General features: G+C 35.6%; 2 protein-coding genes across 3 annotated transcripts in view; one reads left to right on the top strand and one right to left on the bottom strand.

The window, feature by feature from the left end:
* Positions 1 to 11,184, top strand: part of LOC126767802 (uncharacterized) — a 366,033-nt gene extending 354,849 nt beyond the window's left edge. For both annotated transcript variants that reach the window (XM_050485451.1, XM_050485444.1), the window contains 2 exons: positions 6,389 to 6,658; positions 6,787 to 11,184. In XM_050485451.1, coding sequence (XP_050341408.1) covers positions 6,389 to 6,658; positions 6,787 to 7,350 — 834 coding nt within the window. In that variant the 3' untranslated portion in view covers positions 7,351 to 11,184. The remainder of the gene's footprint in view (positions 1 to 6,388; positions 6,659 to 6,786) is intronic.
* A 6,625-nt stretch (positions 11,185 to 17,809) lies between these two features.
* Positions 17,810 to 20,042, bottom strand: LOC126759403 (larval serum protein 2). The gene has a single exon (XM_050474183.1). It carries the CDS (start codon positions 20,034 to 20,036, stop codon positions 17,937 to 17,939), a length of 2,100 nt encoding a protein of 699 aa, XP_050330140.1. The 5' UTR covers positions 20,037 to 20,042; the 3' UTR covers positions 17,810 to 17,936.
* Positions 20,043 to 26,358: the final 6,316 nt, after the last annotated feature.

Raw genomic sequence — 26,358 nt, 5'->3', positions numbered from 1 at the left:
ATTTAATATTCTGGTGGAATTTATATCAGGCTTATAGCCACAAACATTTTCTACATTCCAACAAAAGTATGTCCAAAGAAAAACAAATAAACGTTAATTTCGATGTTATAATACACGACAAAGTCTGCGTAGCTCAGTGTCTCAGTGTGAAATTTTTGAAAAATGTTTTTGTTGCATTATCGGATAGTATATACAGTAATAATAATTCTTTTTTTCAAATTTTAAAATCGAAATTCAAATTATTACGGTCGCTACAGCGTTTCTTGTCGAAAGGGAATCTTTAAACGCGTTTTTCTCATAATGGTGTTTTTCAAAACGGTTTCAAATTTCAAAGGAAGAGTTTCGAAGATATCTAGTTTTACACAGTTTTAACGTCATTCCATTTTGTCTAGCTTCCAAAAAAAACTCTCCATAGCGCGATAGGGATTTTCCTACAGATTAATAATTTTTTGGAAATTTTTGTTTTGGATCAAAACTGCGGTCACAATTGAGGACATCGTACAGGACCGTTTTTTACTTGTTGGTTTCAACAATTTATTTAACTATTGTAGATCCAATAAATAAACAAAAACCAACTATTTTATATTAGTCTATAGATCAACTGTTGTGTGGTAAATTGCGCCGTCTTGTTGAAAGCAAATGTCACTGAAATCACAAGCTTTAATTTCAGGCATCGGTTATCATGTTACGATAACGGTCGACATTTACGGTTACGTTCTCCCCGGCTTAATTTTTGAAGAAATATGGACGAATGATTTCACCGGCCAAACCAGACCAAACCGATGTTTTTTCTGGATAAAATGGGAGCTTTTAAATCTTTTCAATTTGATCTTTGCATCCAAAGTTCGGTTGTTCACATACCCATTGAGTCAGAAATAGGCCTCATGGATGAACAAAATTTGGCTAAAAAATGTCGGATCTTCTTGGAACTTTTCAAATGCCCATATACCAAAGCGTTGTCGCTGGGGAAGCTTTAGCGGCTTCAGTTTTTTTACTTTTGTATGCTTTTAATTTAAAATCTCGACGTGAAATGCGCCAAGACGAATGGCGCCGGATCGACACCCCACGGTCTTCGAGTACGGCTGCTTTCTTCGCCGCGTGCTGGACGTACCATAGTCTATTCTGTCGAATTTAAACCAATATGACCATAAGTTGAGTGAAGCGCGAGATACACATTCTTTACAGAGCCTGAATTTTCGTAAAATAACTGAACGATTTGTAAACGTTGTTCTGACGTAAGTCTTTCCACGATGAAATGCCAAAAAATCGTGTTATCTGTTAAAAAAGTTTAGTGAAAAAGGTACCTCTACTTAGATATCTTGTTATTTATAGTAAATAAGCTTCAATAATGATTCGATCTGAACACTATATTTAGAGATTTTAGCATTGTCCTGAACAACAGTTCATGCCAAGTAATGTCCTTGTCAAATAAAAAAGTTTCCCATATTGTTTTTGAGATTGTTGAGGTGTGGAAAACAATATAGCTGTCGGACTATACGTAATTCCGATGTCTAGTTCACTTGACTCAAGCAGGCAACTCTTGCCGAGCCTTGAAAAAATAAGATTTTAATTTTGAAATATTTAGATTAAGGAACTTCTGAAGTTAGCAAACGATGCGGCAGCCAAACGGGAAGCCTTTAAACAAGTATTCATGTCTTTGTGTGGTTTGAAATGTAAAAGTGGCACTGTTATATACGATATATAATTCTTTAGTATATGTACTATCCAAACCAACAAATCGAATCACTTTACCTAAACCACCTATTATCACTAGCTTCGGTTAATCATCTTTCCATATAAAAATAAATATTTCACTTTGAAATTTTCAGCGCTTAATAACTAAACTTGAGATGTGCGAAGGTGAAAAATTAATAAATATTGTACAAAATATCAATTTAAACAAATGAAAATTAAAAATTAAAAAAAAATGTTCTGCTTAGACCCAAAAGTGTGATTAGTCAAAATAGAGCAAAATAGAGCAAAATATTTAATTTCAAAATTAAAATAATGAATAAACAACTACAAAAAAGAAAGAAATCAAAAATGAGCTTATACATACATATGTATGTTAATTTCATTTACCGCTAATGAATGATTCGCATGTTATCAGCAACCAGCAGCTAAATAAGCTCGACTGCTGGTGACAACTTCGACAAGCGGACGGCAGCTGCAGCAATAATTGCTTAACAGCGCAGCAGTTGTCAACCCGACAAACAAGCACACATATCTGCACACATACATACATATACATACATATGTATGTATGCACATATATATAAGCAATAAATATGAGGCTTTTTGCTGCAAACTAATCTCCCAGCCTGTTAGTTCATCAGTTGTGCTCTTCAGTTGTAATTCAATAATGGAAATTAGCAGAATTTTTTTCCGGCCACTGGCTTTGCGAATTTCACTAATTTTGCTTTACTGACCACGACAATGATAATTACGCTTTTGGGCTTATCAGTGTATATTGCCACACACACTATATATAATATATTTATAATATATTTTTGATTGCATATTTCAAAAGTTTGCCATTGACATCCATATGTCAAATTAAAATCGAACAAATTTAATCAACGCACACATTCGCATTTCAATATGGCACACACATATGTACATATGTAGATGTATATGTGGGTATGGCATGTAATTAAGTCGTGAGCAAATGCGAAATGCAATGAAATTGAATGCAGTCATCGGTTGTGGTTGTCCGCAGTCGAGTTCTACTGAGGATTTATCCATTGCCCAGAGTAATAATTTGTATTAAGCTCTCTCTGTGCGGTTTCGTGTTGAATGTGTGGGTGTTGCTTTATAAATGCAAGTAGCCCTATTTGCGACGATATTATTTTGTTATATTAGAACTAGTCCCTTGGTAATTAGTTAAGAACTATTACCGTGAGGACACGAAAAAAGTCTCACTTGGGCAGCTACAGGCGATCTTTTCTAGTAGGTTTGGGTCAAAGAGACCGTCACATATCAACAAAACGCCTAGAGCCTGCCACATATTTATTGAGCGAGCCAGTATCAATTCCAGTCAATTAGTCATTTGCTGAGCTATCGCGAGGTCCATAGATCAAGCATCCCTATGCACGAAGGCAGGGGAACCTCTGCTCGTTCCCATCCTGTTGTAATTACTGATGGAATTTGCGTATTGATGCTTTTTTTGCAAGCTTGCAAGCGGCTTTACAATTTCCAACGCTGCAGTCAAACACCCAGACAAGTTTAATATGGAAGTAGCTTGATGTTAACGCTAGCGAGGTCATGCACTCCTTGCCTAGCAATGAGTTCACAGCCAGTGAGTTCAAGACTTGCAAATTAGGTCTGCTATCGGAGTGGATGCATACCTAAAGCCGTCGGTCGGAGAAATACATCAGCTGCTACCTTTATGACTGTCACTTCTGCTTGAAAGACACTTAAAGCCAGAAAAAATTCTTGATTGAGAGCTAACGATAGAAGACTTGATCCCAATCTTATGCCTTAACTTCTACGCCTCTTCTCCAGCGACTTTGCCCAACCCACATATCTCTCGGTGATATGTGCGCGGAGAAGATGCCACTAGGAATAGGTTCTGCTCCTTTCTTATAGGATTAATATTTGTTGGTCGAATATAGGCCACGTCAGACACTTTTAAGTAAAAAGTTCGATTTCGAAACAAAGCGGACCAAAAATATTCTTGTCAGCGATAAATTGATTATAAATTATCGAAAAGTTCATCTACCACAAGCGCACTTGCTACTGGGTATATTATATGAGGCGGTTAACCAATACGAACAGCATTCTAATTATACATTATTTAACGCAGAGGTATCACATATGTACACACCGATTATACAAATTAGAATTTCCATATTGATTTAAATATATGAATATATCTATATATCTATATGCATATTAAATGCAAACATACATACACATTGCTACCTTGACTATATGCGGGATCGTGAAAAATAGATTAATAGAAATTAAAAATTTGTAAATTGATATTTAATTCCCTTTACCATGGCTAATTAAATATTCAATCAACTGAAATTTTTAGATGCATCAGTAGATGATTTCTGAAAAAAATTGCTATTACGAGAAAACATATTATTTATAAATATGAATTATATGTATGTAATACATATAGCCTAACCTATGTATACATGGTTTTATATATGTACATATGTACATATGCAGGTGTTGTTTAATAATTTATTTAAAAAATCTGAAAATTTTCGGTTGGAATATTTGATTAAGCAATAAAATAACCGTGATAAAATAATAAGGGGGACAGCTTAACTCTGTTTGCGGAGGCGGTTAGAAATAAGTCTCCGAAACGGCTGGACCAATCGACTTGAAATCTTTGAATCGACTTTAATCTGGCATGTGTTTTTGCCTTTTTTTCATAGAAATTTTTATTCTACAATAGAACTTTTATCACATACCATGAGGTATATCGTGGAGTGTATAAACAAATTTTTTCGGAATTTTTCGATGACATCTGTCGGAGAAATGGCAAGGTGAATGAGATGCGTTTTTTCACTGGCGGACACGATTTCTCATGTTTGGATCATCAGAAACACAAAAACCCAATTTATTCTTAAAAAGTACGTGAATGGTTATCGTCCCTACTGTCATGAAAAAATGTTGATAAATAAAAAAGTAATTAACGTTAAAGTTAAAGTTAGAGTTAAAGTTAAAATTAAATTTTATATTAAAGTTAAAAGTTTAAAATTAAAAATTAAAAACCAAAAGCTTGCTTGTATGCATTTTTTACATAATTTTGAGGTCATGAGAAAAAAGTGTCGACAGAAAAGTTATAGTTTTTGTTAATACCCACAACCTGGCCATTTAGTTAGTTTTGCCGGAAATCAAAATTAACCATTGAACCATCCCCCTCTTCCTCTTATCGACATCAGATCGCCTATAAACTATTTTTTTTTTTTTTTCGTTTATGTTTATCTTCATTTTCCAATGGGTTTCAACCTACTATGGTTAATTTTTGCTTTAAACAAATATCGACCCGGGTCTTAATGACCTTCTTCAAAAGAAATATTTCCTTTTCCAACTGTTATTTGCAATTCTCCTCCATTACCGATAAATTAATTAAGTGTTGTCTTTTAAATATTTGTACATATAGATATAAGTATTTTTGTGTATGTAAATGAAAGCCATTATATTCTCCCCTTTAAATGTAAGAGTTTATGGAAAAACCAACAACAAAGACATTGTTAATTTTAATTTCAACTCAATTAAGCTCAGCAGCAAATTGGCAAATATCAACAACTAGCAGGCATAAAATTTTCAATTTTCAGTTGTTGTTCTTATTATTGCGCACATTGACACGCTGGTGACAAAAGCTCTTTGAGCTGGCATTATGATGTTCTTGCGTCTTTGTTGTCCTTGCAGTAGCTCATGGCTAGCGGCAACAACAGCTGCAGTAAAGTTGATGGAGCAGAAGCCGAAAGTGTTCAGCGGAAAGGGTTCAGCGGGAGACGGCGTGGGGATGGGAAAATTGCCTGCAGCTTATTTCAGTGTGACCGAACATTAATAACACTATTATTGTAAAATTATTATTATTATTATTGCAGTAATGCCTGCTTATAACAACAGCCATTGTATTGCTGCGGTAGCTTGTGGGCCGTTGCAATTGCAACACACATGCAAAGTTTAAACTTTATAATTAACTAGCTGCTGTTCTTTAGATCAATGTATGCTTTTAATATTAAGCCACTGCTAGGGACTGATGGATAATTTAATCAGTTGGAGACAGAATTTTTAGTAATTCGACTATTCCTATACATACATACATACATACATATATATACTGGCAGTGTGGAGTGAACCCATAACAGAAAATGGATGATTTCGAATACGAAGGAAACTGAAAGGTTATCTTATTCGAAGTCCGAAGTAACAACTGTTGGCAAGAGTTATTCTGCGTTGGATTTCGAAGCAGACGATGTCGCTGGTGTTAATGCTGGTTCCAAGTTAGACGAAATTATCTACAACTATCTTCTCTGTCCCTATATAGAGAATATAGGTTCTAAACCACTAGAACTTCTTGTAACAGACTCTTCCTTTCCTATTTTTTCTTGGCCACCGTCAGCAACTAAGCTCCCTCGTCTTTGCTTAATAAATTCATCTCACCGAAATTCTACTTAACTGAATCTCTTCGAGCACAGTTATAAGGTATTGATTTTCTTCCGCCGAAAAAAATTATAACTTCGCCACCCAGTCGGTTGACTTTGACAAATCAAGCACTGACTGCGAGAAAACTTTTCAACAACTTTCATTAAACTATTTTTTTTCTTTTGTTGGCAAATAGCCAAAGACAAAAAGCTTGTCATGCCACGCTGTTGCCAAAATAATTAACTTACACCCGGTACTATATCACTCTTTTCAGCTCACAAACTCAGACGCCACTTCGGTAACGCTGAAGGGTGTCAACCGCGAACTAACTGGCAACTACCAGTGCGAAGTGTCCGAAGATGAGCCGCTCTTCCACACCGACATACGCGCCGCACACATGCAGGTCATCGAACTGCCCAAGGATGAGCCGGCTATGCAGGTAGACAAGAAGGTCATCACCATGAATGACAATTTCAAGGCTGTCTGCACAGTTGGGATGTCATATCCGCCAGCCAACATAACATGGTACATCAACGGACGCAAGGTGAGTTGAGAGTTGCGAATGTAGACGAAGTTTGAAGATTTTCAATTTAAAATTTACAATATATTTCTCAATTAAAATATAATACTTATATCTTTTAACACGGATCTATCTCTCCCGACACATGACAGATTTACAAAACACCCTTTCAACGCATCAACCACGTCGCCTTCGAAGGTACCTCCACATACTCCTCTCTAGAAATCTCCCCACACAGTCAAGTGCTGCAAGGTTTCTTCCAGACGGTGCCCAAATACCAGACGACAAGTATACTGCTGCTATGCGAGGTCTCCATACTGCATGTCTTCCATAAGAACGTGCAACAACGCTTGCTGCTGAGCGTAACGCCGCCCACCACCATCTCGCCCAACCTACTCGGCCTGGAGGGTTCGAAACGCATCAACGGCGATCCAGACAACTCGGCGCTCACAGGCGGCGTCGCCAGTAGCCACAACAGCAGGCGACGAATAGGAGGCGTGTTCGCGATCGTCGGCATGGCGTTCGTTGCACTGTTGGCGGTGGGCGTGTGTCATGGCGCTACAATGGGCGCGCTCGCCGATGATACAATGCCACCGCTTGCAACTCGGTTCGCTGTGGCAGCGGCTTCGTCGAAGCGCCAGGCGGTAGTTCTCGCGACGTCCGCGCCATTGGCGCCAAGCGTGGCAGCAGCGCAGAAAGCTGTGGTTCAGCTGTGACCTCAAAGCAGCGTATATATTAGTGGTGACAACCTCAGTGATGGCAAACAAATTGCAACAACTACAAAGTAAATAAATAACGTCGTTTCCTGGCTGCAAAAACAACAAAACGCAGAAATGGCAGCGGCAGCGGCAGCAGCAGACGTTATGAAGGCTAACACGGCATGCAAACTATAACAGTAGAGAAATGTTAATTTAATGCAACAACAACAACAACATAACAACAAAAACTAAATGAAAATGGCAAACAATGGAAATTGGTTTTGCACATGAAATTTAATTGTGAAAAACACCACAAAAAAAGCAGAAAATTGGAAAAATTAAACCTAATATTAAGCATACAAATAGCGGTAAATGTAGCAAAGCAACAAAAAATTATGCAAATATGTCTGGTATAAATGAAAATAAATAAAAAGGCGTAAAGTAAATAGTGAGAAATAATTATAATGAAATTAATTTATATATTTGTTGACGGCAATAAAGATAAAACACTACAACAACAACAACAACGCTAACCGCAGTAGTGCGCATGCATCATATGCCCGAAGAAAAGCCATAATAAATAACAGCTAACAAATAAACACATAAATATAAATTGAAAATAATTAAATGTAAATTAAGTTTTTAAGCAACAAAAACATAAACAACAACAAAATGTATGTTAAATAGCAAAAGAAATGCGTTAAAAAGAAAAATCAAAAAGAAAATCCTTAAATGTGTTAGTGTGTAAGTCTTGGCATAATTGGCGCGCAGCAGCATCTTCGCTGATTACAGTTATTGCAATTACACAAAGGCGCTATCCACGCTTTCTGTATGTATGCACAAGTGAACGCATAACTTATGGAGTATTAAAATCAAAACTTTCAAGCACACATTTATTGTAGTTTTAAGGCTTACAAAACCACAAAATGTTGCTGCAAAGTGAAATCCGGCTGAAAAGCCGCTTATTTACACAGCAACTTGAAAATGTTGGTGGGTGACATTGAAAGCGACAAAAAAATTAAAACTACTGCGAGTACTTGTTTATATATTTATTTGATTTTATATGATTTATTTCAGTTTAATTTTATTTTTTTATTTTTTTGGTTGGCTTCCTTACTCTTCCTGGTTTTTAAAAATGTTTTGATAATTACCTTCATAGATTTGTTAGACATAAATTCGGTGATTGTAGCGCGGCCTTTGGCAATAATGAATGCCAAATGTTGTGAAGATATATTGTAAAATGACACAGTTTTCCATATTAAAACTTGATTCCGATCGTCCAGTAGTTATGACAGTTATATGTTACGTTTATCGATATGATATGTTCCTAACATTTTTTTAAGCAATAATAATTGACAATTTTCTTAAAGATGTCCCGTCAATTGAAAAATCTTTCCATACAGACATTTTATTTCAATCGTACTGATTGTATGGCAGCTATATGCTAAAACTTTTTTGGCAGGAAAGGACGTGTTAAAAATTTCAGTTTAATGACTTAAACACTGAAATGTTTCAATTAATTTAAAAACAATTTCCCGAGAAGCACTACCAAGAGCAAACATAGTGGGACTTTGTTCTTAGTTTTAAAATACTTACATTCTTCAAATTTTCTGTCATCCCCCTTAAAGTACTCATGGCCCCTATACTCTTGTGCCAACGTTTCTTTCAAACCTCGAAACAGTTATTAAATTAATTTTCCGGAATATCCTTCAATTCGCGTAGCGATTCACGTTGAATGTCTGCAATTTACTCAAAACGGTTCCCTGGAATTGTTCATTAAGTTAGCTGAATAGCCAGAAGTCACACGGAGCTAAGTCAGGCGAATAAAGCAGCTGCGGCACATATTTCGGTTGAAAATTGGGTTGGAATTTGGTGAAAAAGCCAAGAGTTTGAGCCCATAATTCCGGCTTCCTTTTACGAATAGCTTCGCAAACGACGCATAATACTCAATTAGTATCCCTTGTTGACAGTACGGCCGGTCGGAAGGAATTCGAAGTACACCAAACCTCGATAATCGAAAAAAACTGTCAATAAAACCTTGTTTTTGGACCTGTTTTGACGTGATTTTTTGGATTTCGGGTCACCACTATATTCGGCCGATTGATCGTCTGTTTCCGAGTCGTAAGCATAGATGCAAGGCTCGTTGCCAGTAATAATAAGTTTTAAACATCATGGTAGTCGGAAAGCATTGTTTCACAAACGTTGACGCGACGCTGTTTTTCGAAAAAATAGAGTGATTTTCAAATCAATCGTGCTAGTACTTTTCTTAAGCCAAAATGGGTTTCATTGATCCATCCGATGTTTCAACGATACCAGTAAGATCTCTGACTGCCAATTGTCAAAAATTTCCTTATTTTATCGACGCGTTGAACATCAGTTAATATTGATGATCGCCCTACGTTCGTCGTCAACTCGTATAAATCGCCGAATTAATTTTATGTACTGTAGAAAGAAAAGCGTATACTAAACACTAATGATTATTTTGATGTGACATTTGAAAGATGTCACCGACAGTCATATCAATATTATTTACCCACAGGAAGAAAGTTTTCAAGTGGCTTCGAATAACTCTTGGATTTAACATAATTTTTTTCTTTAATCAGTCATTCCTTATTTCATGTATGGTATTCCGGCCCGCAAGTGGACTAAAATACAATGATGTGCTAAGTCATGTTCTTTTTGGTCATTTTACTGATTTTATACACTCTCCTGCGAAATTTTGGAATATGGTATCTGGGAAAATAACTGATGGCATTTGGACTTATGGAAGTAAAGGGCGTTTTTACAGACATACTATATAGTTTTGATAAATAAAACGAATAGAAATAGAGTTAATTATTTCAGCCAAAAATTTAGTTTCATTTGAAAGATAAGGGTTTGTCATCACGTTTTAAAAATCATTTCGGACAAGTGATCGGCGCGGCTGGCTCGAATAAATTCCAGCCGAGGGGCAGAATTTTCGATCACTATTTCCAGCAATTGGTTTCATAAGTCTGAGGTAAGACGCCGAATATTCTCTTCCAAGGCTTCAAACGTCTCGAGCATATCAGCATAAACAAGCGACTTCAGATATACATATATATATATTATATTCACACCAACAACATCTAAATCAAAAATTAACGAAAAAGTCATTGATCATGGTCCAATAGCGTTCCCCATTGACAATAACATTATGAACGTCTTCATTTTTTAAAAAATATGGACCAATCATTCCCTATATCTATAGAGCATACCAGAATTTTTGTTAAAATCTCTACAATATATGTACACATGTATAAATTTATAAATTTATTACATTTTCAATTGTTGGCTTTACTAATCAGTAAATGGTAATATTTTGAAGATCTCGTAATAAAACGTTCTCAGTACGGTTTCAGCACCTGTCAAAGATATATAGATACTAAAAAAATGAAAATGCGTCATATTTTGCTTTACTTCGAAAAAGGGAAAACGCAAGATAAGCGGCTAAAAATGTAAGTATTGTCTGAAGTCCAGTTGCTTCGATTCTGTCTGGTAATTTTAATGACAAAGATGTACCTCTTTGTGAAAAATCGATTGTCCAAAGCATCAAGAAAATGATGGAAATCCTCAAGTCCGCCCGTCATGTGAGCACTGTTTCAATTGTCCAGGAATGGAAAATTTTACAAACAGCGTTAGGAGAGGTGGAGAAAGATGCTCGCTGTACAGGTGCTGCTTTAGTAGTCTTAAAATAGCCTCATAAATTGGAATTCTATCTGCGAATTACTGTTGAATAGCAACAAAATGTATCCATTTCTGAAGTTGATAGTTAGGTTATGAAAAGTGGGTCGCCTACAACAATGTCACTTCGCGGTTCTCTACTTTTCAAAAGTTGTTTGTGAAAATCGCAATTTTCACCAAGAGAGACGAGTGTTTCTGTGAGAGTTGTTTTATGAAATGTTTTCAAAATGGCAGGAAGTTAACGTACTTAGAGGCGCATATTTGATCTAAATGGGATCGTTTTAAGAATGTCAAATAAAACCTTAAATTTAATGCAAAAATAATGGGTTATTTTTGTTAGATCTTATAAAGGGTGATTCATTTCAAAGAAAAAATACAGAATTTGAAAACTTTATGGGAATTGTTTATCATTATTCCAAAGAACATTCCTTAACATTTATTTTTTGATTATGATCCTTCAAAGCATATTTTATTCTTGTTCGGAGAAATGAGTTCGAATGTTCGTTTCGGTCACGACATATGATTAAATACTGCCAATTTTTAATGGAACATGAATGAACATAAATTTGGTACTGAGAGCAAAAGTTCTTTAAAAACCTCCACATTTAATTCAACCATCTTTTTCCTTAGTAACAGCTTTAATATTTTGTTTAATATCAAAGTTAATATATAGAAAAGTTCGTAAAAAGAATATGATTTTAAAGTCAATGTCGCCGAACCAAATAAATCTTGCAAGCAATTAAACAAGTCAACTACATTTAACTAAACATATTTAAATAAAAAAAACTACACACAATTACATACATACAAGCATACTTATGTACAACATACTATATCTACGAATAAATCAAATTTATACGAAATGACTTTAGAACTGCTCATATGTAACTAACTTAAATCAAAATTAAAAAAAACATAAAAAGAAACACAAAATCAAAACATTTTTTCATGCCAAAATAAGCTAAGCAACAAAAACACACACACTACATATGAGAGCATATACCATAAATTACAATGTGACTAAGCCAATATTAATTTTACGCTCTATTTTGAACATGTAAATACATAAACAAAGCCTATACAAATAAACACACACACACACATGAACTCTTTGTAATGCATTAAATATACATTGAACATAATTCAAGTAAATACATAAGCACCGTTCACACATACACACAAAAAAGCAAAACATATGCGGGCAGTAAGTATGTGTGTGTATTATATAAGTATAATGTATACAATTGGCTCACTACATATTACCTAAGCGCTCAAATAAAAATACAACTGTAAATTGTATGCATAATAGCTGAAAAGCAGCGACTAAAACAGTTAGCAAATGTAATAGTAAAAACAACAAGAAATATTTTTAATAAAATATAATAGAGGAATAATCGTTTAGCCAAATTTTGTACTAATTTAATTAGCCTTATGACCTTTGTACATATGTAATCAAAATAGACGACCTCAAATTGTTTGTTTTTTGTTATATAAATCTGTATTGTTGTTGTTTGCGCTCGTTTTCAATTTTGTTTAGCATTCAGTAATGTGTGATAAATTAACTAATATAATTTTAATTTTAATTAATTTAGTGCTTTTGTGAAAAAAGAGAGTGTGGAAAAGTATTATAAATTAATTTCATATAAATAAATGAAAATGCATTTGAAGTGCGGAAAGTATTTGATATGCTCATAAAAGGTTGCTAGTGCAACCAATAGATAAAAGAGTGCTGACAAATAAACGTGAAGTTTATTTTTATTTTGAAATATTTTTTTTTATAGAAATATTTGTTTATTATTATTTTTTTGTTTTTTTTTTTAATTCTTTCCACGTCACGAATTTGTAGAAAAACAATTTAAAATCTTTTCCGAATTTCATTATCACATTTACTCTCCGAAAAATCAAAGGATTATAAGCTATTTAACCCGGGAAGGGCTTCGCTATTCTGCCCCTGTTTGCAAAACACGATGATTTTTAGTCAAATCGACTATCAAATCACGTCCAGGGTTGAGGAGGTTTTCCAGTCTAGAAAATTTAAAAAATCGATTTCCTTTTTCATAATTTCATGGTTTAGATATGCAAAAATATCTCCCAAAAAAGATTTCTCAAAATTCTCATATTTCCGAAGTTATAGCTATTTTAGCGTCGTGCCAACTAAAACGATTTAATCTGCCAGTTCCGCACTGACTCGTGCTTATTATAGTGAACTATTACCAAAGCTCTGTAATAAATGTTGAGCTAAAAGCTGTCATGGAAGTATTTACTAATTCACAGGCCATGGAAATATATTTGATTGATAAAATCCAAAAATAATGGTCACTTGTACATATATATTAGGAATTTTGCATATTTCGTCTAAAGGAACGGAGTTAAGAATCACAATATATCTGAAAACCTTTCTTCCCTTCTTTTGCTAGTTTTAAAAAAAAGAAAATGTCTATCAAAAAGTTTACCTTCCATGACAAAATGATTTTCTTTAATTGTTTCAGGAACGAAATGAGTTTTAACCTTAAATTTGATTTTTATTACGGGTTAAGTAAAACTGTCTGTTCTCACTAAAAATAGCATTAAGCTCGCTTGGTGCCTGGTCATATCGGAGTAGCTAGCAGTTGCGAAGCCGACGAGCTAGCCGGAGCGAGCATTTTTGCCCCGCTCACATTAGAACCAACATTGGCTCTTGCAATCTAGCACTGTACTAATGGACCTCACATGAGCTTAGTAGGCGCTGTTCAACGACTGGTTCTTATGTGACTGTGAGATCCTTTTCGGTCTAGAGTAGAACGCAGGAGATCTACTGAACTACTACTACTTGCACTTAGCAAAGTTTATCTGGCAAGGGTTCTCACTGGACATTGTCCAGCTATTCATGCGCTAAAAATCTTTTTGGACGCAAGTTATCAAAGTTGCATGGAGAAGCGTTAGGTGGAAATATTCAGACACTTTCTGCTCCATTATCCAGTCTTCGCAGGGCTAAAGATGAAACATCTCGGCAGCCTTACCTACGGCGAACCCAGAGACTTACTTTAGACGAAACTGACATTAGTCGTCTCAACGTATTTGTGATAGGCTTCAAGTGCTTTGTCGTTCTGTAAGGGTCTTATGCTTTATTTTATTTCGCAGCTTTAAGTAACACGTTCTAAACTGTCTAAGTGAGATCCCAGTTAGGAAAGCGGTCGTAACCTAATCCAACCCAAAACTCGACTTTTGGTGACAAAATTTTCATTTTCAATTGTTAGTATGAATGGAATACTAAAAGCTTTCGCTACGTGACGCTCTCTTACAAGTTTTTTCTTAGTTAAGGTTTTGCAGCGATAATAAAAATATTTCTGTTTTAGGCATGAGTAACTAATTTCGTAAGGAATATTTGCTTAAGATTATTCACTTTCCAATTTAGTTTTTACTTTAACTACTGTTAGCTTAATTTGCCGATGAATATAATTATATGTAGTAAATGAATACTGATAACATAAGGCAACTTGCTTTCATACAGTGTACTATATTCATATATATATTTATAAATAAATAGATCTGTAGTATAAATGAATAACTTATGTATATAAAAATGGCTTTTGAATTCTCGACACTCATACATACACGCATAAACATTTACTCTTAAAGGAGCTTTCATACTGTGAAAAGTAAACTTGACCCATGGTTGCAGCTCAATTAAAATGGATTATAACAATTCACAGCAAATTTGAGAAAGAAATATATATATAAGAATTGAGATGAAAGCAAACAGGATAAAGTGTAAAAATAATTATTTTGTAAAAAAAAAGATTTTTTGTTGCAACTATATGTTTAGCTGCATGTCGGAGAGGCGCTTTGAAAGTCCAACAAAACTAAAATTGCAAATACTAAACGAAAAATGCAAAAACAAAAACTTAAATACAAATAGAAACTGAAATGCATAGAAACAATAAGAAAAAATTATGAAAAAATCAAAATTCAAGTTAATTAAATCAAAAATACAGCAGAAGCTGGCGGCAACAAAGGCAAAATATGTTGCAAACAAATTTTAGTTGAATTAATGTTGATAGATTAGTAATGTAAAAAAAATAATAACAGGAAGAAAATATTATTGAAAAATAGTATAGAGCTGATGTCAATAAACGTAAAAAATAACCAAAATATTTGTTAAGCTGCAAAATGTATAAATAAAGGCTAAGACAAAACTAAAAAAAAATAAAAAAACCAAAAAACTAGGCTAAATGAAAATAAAAACAATACTAAATTAAATAAGGATAAAAAATGTAATTTATTAAGAAATTAATAACAACCAAACAAAATTAAGCGTAATACAACAACAAAAATAATGTAGTAACTAAGAAGCTGTACTGTAGCAATTACCAGAAAAAAAAACAAATAAAAATTAAATAAAATAAAAAATAAAAACTAAAAAAAAAATATAAAATAAAAATAAAAAATAAAAACAAAAAAAATAAAAAATAAAACTTTAAATATATATATACTAGTATATATTATATATACGTAATTACAGGAATATGATACACAAAAATCGCAAACAACAAACACATACAAAACAAGCTACAAAAAGCACTGGACGCAAATAATTATTTTTAAGATAATACAATTTTAAATATAAAAATATAAATATAAAAGTTTAAAAACGGACAAACACTTTTCAAAAAACAAGAATACATTACAGCATTAAAAGTATAAAAAACAGCAACAAAAAGCATACATAAATTGTGAATTTGAAAATTGAGTACAGTGAGCTCCCCCTGAGTTGACCAAATTTACACCTAGAGTTGTCCACGAATATATAGTATATATATAATACAAATGTTAATTCACGTAAAATAAATAGGTAAGCAAAGCAAAAGTACCGTTAAGCAAGTGAATTCGGTAATAAGTGGAAAGCAACAGTTTAAGTAAGACAAAATGATGATTTAAGTAAAGGCATATTAATAAAAAATAAAATAAATAAATGAAGTAACATACAAAAATGACAAAAGAAATGCTGCATTTTATATTTGAGAAAGACATTTTTAAGGTAAGGTGTACTTTTTTCTGCTTATAATGGTTAATAAATATTTCCTTTCACTTTTGCGAAGTTGTTTTAGTAATTCGAATCATACAGACCTTTTCCACTAATGTAGATTGAAAAGATACCTGTAAGCTATTCGCTGCTTTGAGGGAGAAAAAGGTGCACGAAACAGCTAGGCTCAACAAAAAAAGTCATATGGGCTCAAAAGACTTGAATGATTTCTTCCATATTTCTATTTTGCAGTCTTATATTTAATGGGTCTTCAAATTTACTGCGAAATGTTAACTATTATTCAAAGAAAAATCTTTGGCATTTACTTAGTCGGTTCATTGACGATTACGTTCTCATCGGTATCATTTTTGAAGACAAATTACACCAAACCGTTGCATTTTCTGGATAAAATGACAGCTCTTGAATCTCCTCAGGTTGCTTTTTAGCTATTTTGCTTATTTACTTACCCATCGAGCCAGAAATTAACCCAACGGCTAAATAAAATTTGGCTCAAAAACATCGAATCTTTTTGGAACTTTTTAAGAGCCCATAGACCAAAGCGATATCGCTTGGAAAAGTCGAACAGCTTCAGTTCTTACACAAGCCGTATTTTGTACGCTTTCAATTTAAGATCTCGACGTAAAATGCGCCAAGTCGTTCCATATATCAGTCCGAGTTGTTGCGAACGGCGAAAAATTGACTCTCCACGATCCTCGTGTACACTTTTTGCTACGGCTGCTATGTTTTCTTCACTGCGTTGCGTATAGTCTGCTCAGTAGGCCGGTTATGTTGAGCGAAGCACCCGAAATACATTCTTTACAGAACGTGAATTTTCAAAATAAAATTGAACGATTTGTAAACGTCATTCAGGCGTAAGTCTTTCCACGATGAAATGCCAAACAATACTGAACAAAAATAACATGACAGCTTGCGACGACTCACTTGTGGTCTGTCAAAAAAAAGATATTGAAAAATTATCTATATTGAGATCACCCCTTACTAAAAATACTTCAGTTGGGAAACAGTGATGCAAAATTATTATAATACCTTGTTGTGGCACTCCCATGGTTCACAAATAAAATCTACTAACGACTTCTTTTTCACTGCAACATACACATATTTGCCAATCGAAGAACTCATAAGTGAGGTTAAGTTTGGTAAACGGACCGATTCTTCGTGAGGACATTAATAATCTCACTTGGACTGCTGCAGATACTGGGAACTTTAAAGTGTGGATCAAAAAGACCGTCGAATATCGACAAAAGGCTTACAGCTTGCCACAAATTTATTGAGGTGGGTAATATTCAAACAACAATTTCTATCTATTTCAGCCCATTCTCCGGGTTCGTAAAAATTTGTGGCAACCGAGAACCTTCACACATAGTCTGCCGAAAGGGGCGAACTGGGACAATTGGGACATCTATCGTTTGTGCTGATGTGAGCTTCGCTTAAAGAGTAACCCCACAACTCTTGCTGAGTTAACGCGAAGCCCATGGATCAAGCGTGCCTATGCACGAAGACAGGGGAACCACTGCTCGTTCCCATCTTGATGGAATTTGAGTATTGGTGACTTTTCTTGTAAGTTCATTGGCTTTACAATTTCCAACGATTTCGCTGTGGTCAGGCAACCAGACAAGTTTTAAATGGAAGTGGCTTAATGCTACTCTTTGTGAGGTCATGTACTCTTTGATTAGCCTTGAACTTACTGTAAGCGTGGATTTATCTGTAAAGTAAAGGCTGACACCGATCAGATTAATATTGATACGCTTGAAATCATTTTTATAAAATGTTAAATCGTTTATTTAGTTAAAAGTAGTTCGAAACTAAGGAACACATACATATATCTGAAGTGACTGCAAAACGTTAAAAAAGGTATATAAACATTATATTAAAGATGTGCTTAGACCACATTTGCGGCGTCTTCCTTGTGATAGATGACCACTGGTTCGAAATGGAAGTTATCCACATCAAAGTAGTAACCATGCTTGACGGGACGGTTGAATGGGAAACCGAACGGCAATGAGTCCACCCAACGAGCGCCAGAACCAATACCGCACGAGATGATGGGATCGTAGCCGGTGTGCTGTTTGATGGCTGGTTCATGATATGGGTACACCATGAAGAACATTTGGTATGGCATACCACCCTTCTTGCCAATGGGCAACATCAGACGTTGTGGCACACCACAGTGAGCCTCCTTCTGGTTCAAACCGAACTTGTAGTCCGAGTTGGTGGCATCCATAACCTTCTTGTAGAGTTCCAAGTAGGGAGTTCTATCCTCCACCCACCAGGAGAAGTCGTCAGAGTTGCGTGTGATTACATTGACACCCTCCACCAAATCAACGACAAAGTGTTCTAATTCAAAGAAGGTCATGTAGTTGCTCTCAATGAAATGATATTTATCTTCCTCTTGTCCTGGTCCGATGAAGACCTTAACGATAGCCTTTTGTGCCTTATCAGATGTAACATCCAATTGGATTTGGAATGGTTTGTGATTCAAACGGTATTGACGTGCTTTAACCACGAAGCTTTGACCATCTTGTTGCGAATTACGTCCAAAGTTCACTAGGGGATCAGCGCTGTCCTCAGCTGGTATTTCAACATTGACAGCGTTACTGATGTCGGAATCGAAGTATTCAAAGTAGGTGGTCAAATGATCGGGCATTTGAACTTTGTTAATCTTGACACCCTCGAAATTGTAGTCCTTGACGGTGTATTCGGGGAAGACCTCAGCCAAATGCCAATAGAAGTGAATTATGTCTTTGATGATTTGGAAGTTGAGTGGATCACGTAAGGCGGTTTCGTAGTGCATGAAGGTGTTTGGCAGAGTCTCTTCGTATTTGCCATAGTCATTGCCATCATTGACGATCTGCTTGTAGTAATAGCTCAAACTGCTGTAACGTACTCTATCAATGCTGTCCACATTGCCTTGTAAGATGTTGCCCAACTTGTTGACGGCCTCGATATCATCCTTGTGCTCATCATGTATGTAGTCCATGATACGCTGGCTAACCAAGTTTACAAGGCGCATGTACTCTAAATTGTAGTTGTGATAGAAGCTGTAGCCATTTTCGCGGTTAGGGAAGTTTACGCCGGAATAGTAACGTAAACCGCTGTAGTAGCCATTGGGTATAGATTCGTACATATCGAAGTCCTCAATGTCACCCAAATCGTGAGACAAGCGTTCCAAATAGTAACGAGCCAACAACTGCCAGTGTGTGTAGATCCAGAACTCACCACGACGATCCTTATTCAACTCCATACCCTCCACACCTTTAGTCCAGAATGGATAGTCCAAGTTGTAGTAGTAGTAGTAGGCGTTGAGACCAACATCCTCCAGGAAGTAGGCGAGCTCATGATCGCGGTGCATGTTTGAGTAAACATTGCTGTAGTTCGACTTGATGGCAACATTATAGATGTTGTCCAACTTCTTAACATTGTGGAAGTTGTGCATTCTGTAGCGCTCAGCGGTCTCAATGGTCTCCACATCGAAGAAGTACCATGGCTGAATTTCGTATATGGCAGGATAGACAATACCTTGCATGTCGGCGCGATGCAGACCAGCAGCTGTCAAAGCATAGACGAACAACTGCTTGTTCACATGCAGACGTGCCCAGAAGACGGCATGTGTGAATGTGGTCCAATCCTTGGCGAAATAGAACAAACGTGCCAAGCCAACGGCATACTCCACATGGCGCTCGTACATGATGCTGAAGACCTCATCATCATGCATTGGCTTGTGTTGCCACAGCTCGAAGAATGGCTCCAACAATTCGTGTTTATGATAATCGGCAACATGTTCCCATGGTTTGTATTCATAGTAGCTGGTGTCGTACTTGGTCACCAGCACATCATCTTGGTAGACATGTTGCAAGATTTCCAAAATGAACTTTTGTTTAATCAAAAAGTCCTTGTCAGCAGTCTTCGACTCAATATTCTTCGATGAGACGGTAGCGCACAGCGCCAAAACCGCGAATGCAACCAAAGTGTACGACTTCATCTTGCGAAATCACATCGTTTGGCTGCCAGCACAGGCTTTTTATACGCAAATAACTGCACAAAGCTGCAGCCTTCCCGCGCCCAGCAAAAGTTCCTCTGCAAACAGCGGCTGGCAGGGGAGATGCGGCGACGCTGGCAACATATGCTTATCATCAAAGCTAATAGCCTTGCAATCAGCCGGTAATACTGCTGTGCGCTAACCCGACGCTTAACCTCGTGTAGGCACAAAAAAAGCAACAAAAAATTAATAAAAGTGCAGCGCAGATCGCCTACCATGTCGCTCGGGGCGGCAGCAGATCGACTTGAAATCGGCGCTCGCCTTGAAGTCAGCGAAAGCCAACGAAAGCGACTCGGGTGTTGATCTAAGTCGAGCTCGTATTAGAAATGCATGATAGATGTGAATGTGTATGTGGGCTGTGAAGGTAAAAAAGATTATTGCAAGGTGTGCATCCGCTTATCGGACCTGCTGGACTAGCCGCTATGTTGCGCAAACCTTGAGCGCTTATCACATTGTTGCTGAAACGAAAAAAAGTTAATTTCAGAATACTATCGTCAAGTGTGTTGGCACAGCACTCGAAAGTGCAAATATGTGTAACGATGATGCAAAATAGTTAAACCGAAATGGCAAAAAAGTTATAAAAAATATTATAAATAATAGGAAAATGAGAAATATATATACATATAAACACATACATATATACAACTAGGTAGCAACAAAAAACCGTTTAAAAATTGTGCAAAAAGGAAAACTGTGTCCAGCAATCACTTAATTGCCACTGAACTGTCAACATACACGCACACCGACGCAGTTGTTGTTACTAACAGTTGATGGAAATTTACAGTCATTTAATGGAAACTAACCAAATGTGCCAGTTCTACGCAGTAATTGACCCGAATGCGATTGCAATCGTGCACAACACGCACTATGTGGCCTGTGGGTGGGTTGTGTTTGGGCAAAATCACTGCACTGCGCTTTTGTTTGTATTTGTGTGTGTGTGTGTGTGTACTTGGCTACTGTTGCCGAGTGATTTTGCAATAATCAATAATTTTTTATTTTGTCGCTTTTCTGCTCTGCAAATGTACTTAATATTGTTATTGCTATTAAGTGCCTTATCGGCGCAAAACCCTTTCGCTTCGAATCGTAAACAAACAAGTTAAATTGAAACTATCAACTTAATAGCTGCAAATGAAAACAAAGCGCCCATATAATTGCTGGCATACATTTTTTTTGCATACGCACGTGAGTATATTCGAAAATAGGCTGAAGTCCAAACTACTGAATTGGCTTTATCGTTGGCGCCGCTATCCACTTTTAGTATAAAATGCTTCGAAATTTAAGAGTTTTAATTTTTACAATTTAGATCTACAAACTGGCAAATTAAATGTTTAAATATAAAGGCCTTTTATTATATAATATTATTTACAAATACACCATCTCTCTTATTATTTTGCCATTCTGTTGAGCTGCTGTAGAAATTTAATCAGCAATAATTAAACGGAAAATGGATACCTATTTTGTTAAAAAAATTGTCGGAAGGGACGATCATTTAGTTATATAAATAACAAGTATTGTAATTAACAATCTGCTTTTTATTCTACAATATGTCATATAACGCTTTCCTATAGAACTTGTAGCACATCAGATCTTTCGTAAATTATGTTTTTCTAAATGTTTGTTATTTGATCTTTCGTTTCCGATGGGCTTCATTCTACTCAGATTTTTTTGCTTTCAAAATTATCTTCTTTATTCAAAATTATCTACCCTGGTGTAAATATCCTCTTCAGCGAAACACAGTATCTCAATATGTTACTTTCTTGCAAGAAATGTGTTACTATTCATCGGACTCTAAATTGGTTTCATCAAGCTCCAGGAATTTTTTATTATCAATGAAAAATTCATAAGAACAAAGAAACAATAATCAAAACATGTTTTATTATCTGAAACATAAATAAGCTCAATGAAACAACAGTGGTCTCATATATTTATGATACTTACACTAGGAATAACGGTTTCATTTTTATTCATAAATACAATTTAACTGTATTGAAAGTTAATAATATAAGTATACCTTAGTCAAAGCAAAGAGTGGACGTGATCCTCTAGTAAAAGTATAAATGGTTTATTATAGAATCACCTTTATTCTGTGCCCGTTTTGAAACCTGGCTCATTGGACCATATGAAGATATGTTCACCGTTACAGACGAAGAGGGCTTATTAGCACTTGCTTTTCTAATGAGTAAGATTATTTTGCATTCATCTCCCAAGAAACCAGAAACTTTATTGACTATATCTGTTCAGGGCTGTCATGAAACACAATTCCGATAATAACTATGCTAGTAAAACCAAACTGGGGTCTTCTATAAAAATTCTAAATACGGAAAATTTTATTTTGAAGGCTTGCATACAATATGTTCCCTTCAGCCTAATTTCTTATGAAGGATATCTTAAAAATGCTTTACACAAGAAATGCGACCAAACTTTTATAATTTTATTTTTCTCAAAAAAGGCAGGCTTTTTATTAAGCCGGATCAACAGTTAGTCCCTTTCTCTGCTTCTGTTTGAAATAATCTGAAAGTTTTTAATTTATTTTAATTTCGAACGTATTAAGAGTTTGTAAATTATGAAGATTCGGAATATATTTTGGTGTTAAAAAATCTTACATTTTATATTATACTTGTGTAGAGATAAGGCTTAAAAACGAATATTTTTGCTTTCCTGGAAACAAATTTTAATCTTTATGGGCACGTTTCATTCATCGGCAATTTTTCAATGATTTCACCATGAGAAAACCGAAGTCTTTAGACAACATACATATATTTATAATGAGTTATTATTGTATATAATATGAAGTAAAATGTATAGGGTTCTTTTTAGAAATCAAATATTTAAAAGAATTGCTGCTGCCAAGTAAGGTGATTTATGATGATAAATAGCGTTGGCAACCAACTTTCAGCAGCTTATTGACACCTGGAAGGTTGAGTTGCTGGAAAAGTGGTATTCAATTCGAACCACAGGGTGGTTTGAATAACATTTAGTCGCCATAAATATGAGCGCTTAGAAACAACCACCATAACTTTTTCAAATAAAATGAAAATATAGGAAATATTCTTAAGTTTTCTTACTGTTCAAAAACAAAATATGTATGCCTCCCAAAAAACCCCCGCTACATATATATACATAATGTAATATATTATATATTTAAGACATCGTGCAACTGCTGATAAGCGCAGAGTGCAAGCTGTGCACACATATTTTCGATTTCAAGGTTGCTTGCAGTTAGATATGGTAATCCGGGTCACAAGACCAACGCGGCGTCTAAACGTAGAAACTTTTTTGGAGTATAATTTCAAAAGTACCATTGAATTGGTTCAGATTGTTCGCTAAACCACAACCAACGTGACTGAAACTAGTAACTTTACTAGAAATCTCGCACCCGACTAAATTGAGGCATATCAATACTTATGTGCAAATTATTTATTTTAATCACCGTATATTGAAAAAAACGCCGGTTTAAAGGTTGGCATTTAATCATTTCGAAAACGCATAAATTGTTTGTTATGTGAGCGTTTCTTGGCGCTGGCGTGACGGCGTCTATCGAAGCATATCATCCGTAGGCAATTATGTTTTAAAATAAACAAATGTTATCAGTGCGAACATTGGACATACACACACACACATGCTGACATTTGAGTGGCGATGATTATGCTGCTGAGTTCAAAAAACTACTAATTGCTTGGGCAAAAGTGCGTCTCATTAAAAAATTTAATTGATTTCAATTAATATTCATAATAATATTAATTAAGTTGATAGCAAAATGTTTCTTCATATGCGAAATGTATGTATATGTGTACACTACCGTTGAAAATACTAAAATATGTAAATGTTTTTTTTTTTAACTGAAAAAAATGTAAAGGAAAGTTTTTAAAGTTGGGTCTAGAAAAAACTCCAAACTACAAAGAAATCTTCTAAGTAATTAGAAAAAACCTGTTAATCAAGAAGTAAAGAATTTTTCCTAGAACAATAAAAACAGCGTTGCTATATCGATATCACTGTGCTGAAAACACTGAAGATGAGAATCCAAAGACTGAATTCCCTAAAATTGTTAAATTCCTTTTAAAATGCAATTATTTTAATTATTTTCACAGTGAAATGAGTTTTTTCTGCAGTCGGCCTGTTTGCCGGGGATTATGGCAGTAATGAAAATTACCTTAACGAAGGCTCTGAAGGTCGATACGCGGACATGGGATTATACTCGACTTTGTTACCGAACTCGGACTAAATTGGTAATGCGACCAGGAAAAAGAGTTCCATGAGGATCGACAGTTCCAGTTTAGGACCACGATCGGGTTTCTACTGTAGCATCCAGACATTGACATTGGCTTAACAGAAGGTGCTAAATGGGCTTCTGCTCTAACCTAACCAGCAAGTCCATTAACCTTCAAATGGGGTGCCTACGTTATGTTATGCAAGGAGGCAATAACTATGCTCTCAGTGGAAACTCGGTATAAATCATCTGGGTCCAAACTCATACAGAAATAGATGGAAATGAAAAGACACACATGTTGGCTCGCTCGGGAAAGCCAGGAACACAATACTCCTGAGCTACTCTGCATCTTTAATCTCCTTCCAAGGTTGTTTGAAACAATGGACACTACTGCACTTGCAACACTGAGCATATCACATAGGTACTGTTGATGGTGAAAAAACAAAACTCTTCTACTTTTAGGAAAAAGCTGCATCCTCCACTGGTGACTACTGGACAATGAGTGTCGCTGGCTCTGGTCTATTTAAGTCATTAGATATTGCAGGCAGGCGGCACTTACTTCTAGGCAGATTTTCCACTTCTACTGCGATGGACTTCTCGAAGACTCGGATCAAGACTTTGAAGAAGTGTGTGCATTAAAATGTATATATTTTTCGGAAAATTCATGCAATTCTCAGCAGGCAAAAATTATCTAATATCAAAATGCAGCTTATTTCATAATTACGGCTATATCTAACTACAACAATGTATAGTACTCGATTTCATAGTCCTCTTTTAAAGCCTTAAAGTTGCTGTCTCATTCGCTACGCTTGCCAAATAGTTCATCGAACATTAATGCCGAATGACTCATTTCCAAATTTCCCTACAAGGATGTCATTTCAATGTATTTGCGCTGTTCAGCGGCAGCTGCTTTTCTGCCATCATTATAATGGCGCAAGAATAGCGAAATCGTTAAATCGTAAAAATTCGTTGCGACATAAAATGTAGGAATATTAAAATTTGCAAATGTAAACGCACACAGTCGCACGCACACACACTTACTTGCCTACATAAATCCTTGCAACATGGCCAAATTTATTACACGCTAATCTCTTCGTATGTGTGTGTATAAATGTATATGTTTATGTGTGTGGAGAACAAATTACAAAGTTATTGTTGTTGTCGTGGTTCTATTATTACAGCCTGCATTTCCAACGCTGTGTTGCCATTTGCCAAAAATGTCGCCATAAAAGCTTTGGAAAAAAACTGCAGAAATGAGAAACCCCGTTAAAAATAGCGTATGAATATTGGCGGCAGGAATAAGCATTACAATTTGGCGAAATGCACTAAAACAGCATTTAACAATTACTACGCCTGCTCTCTCCGCAATCCATGCACTGACCAAGCGCCATTCAAAAGTAGGAGAATTCATATCTATAGGGTTGCCTTGCTTACTCCCTCCTTCTGTTTGTTCAAATGCCTGGAAGAGCGGTTGGCGTCAGTAATGTTGGCGACGCATTTTCATTTGCAACTTATAAAACGCCCCCGCATATTGCTGTCATACTTTGTGCCTCCAGCATCAATACAAATGTCAAGAATGTTGCCTGCAACAACAAATCAAATAGTCCTCCTAACAAAATATCTCTCAAGAAGATATTTCTAAATTTCATCTTGAAAGTGGAGCATATTACGCGCAATATTTCACATAGTATAGGGGCGTGGCAAACGCCCAGTACATTTGCAATATTATTTGCACTGAATCGTACTGAGACAACAGGCGGTAAATCAATGCAAGAAACTGGCGCAAAATTCTGAATAAATTAAATGCAAATAAGTGACAACAAATTCTGGTTGCGGTTTCAGTAAATAGAAAACAACCCCTGTCTTTATACCCTTAACAGGGTTCGTAAGTTCATTAAGTTGTTATGACTTTTCTACCACCAAAACGAGAACGTAAGAGGCCCTATAAAGTATGTATTTAAATGTTCAGCGCGACGTGCTGAGTCCATTTAGCCACGTCCGTCTGTATCTCCATCACTCTGTCTGTAAATATGAAAACTAGTCCCTCAGTTTTTGAGA

The sequence above is a fragment of the Bactrocera neohumeralis genome, chromosome 2 (assembly GCF_024586455.1).
Source record: "Bactrocera neohumeralis isolate Rockhampton chromosome 2, APGP_CSIRO_Bneo_wtdbg2-racon-allhic-juicebox.fasta_v2, whole genome shotgun sequence".
NCBI classification, from domain to species: Eukaryota; Metazoa; Arthropoda; class Insecta; order Diptera; family Tephritidae; genus Bactrocera; species Bactrocera neohumeralis.
Note: the sequence above shows the minus strand (reverse complement) of the source record. Positions and strands in the feature narration are given on the sequence as shown.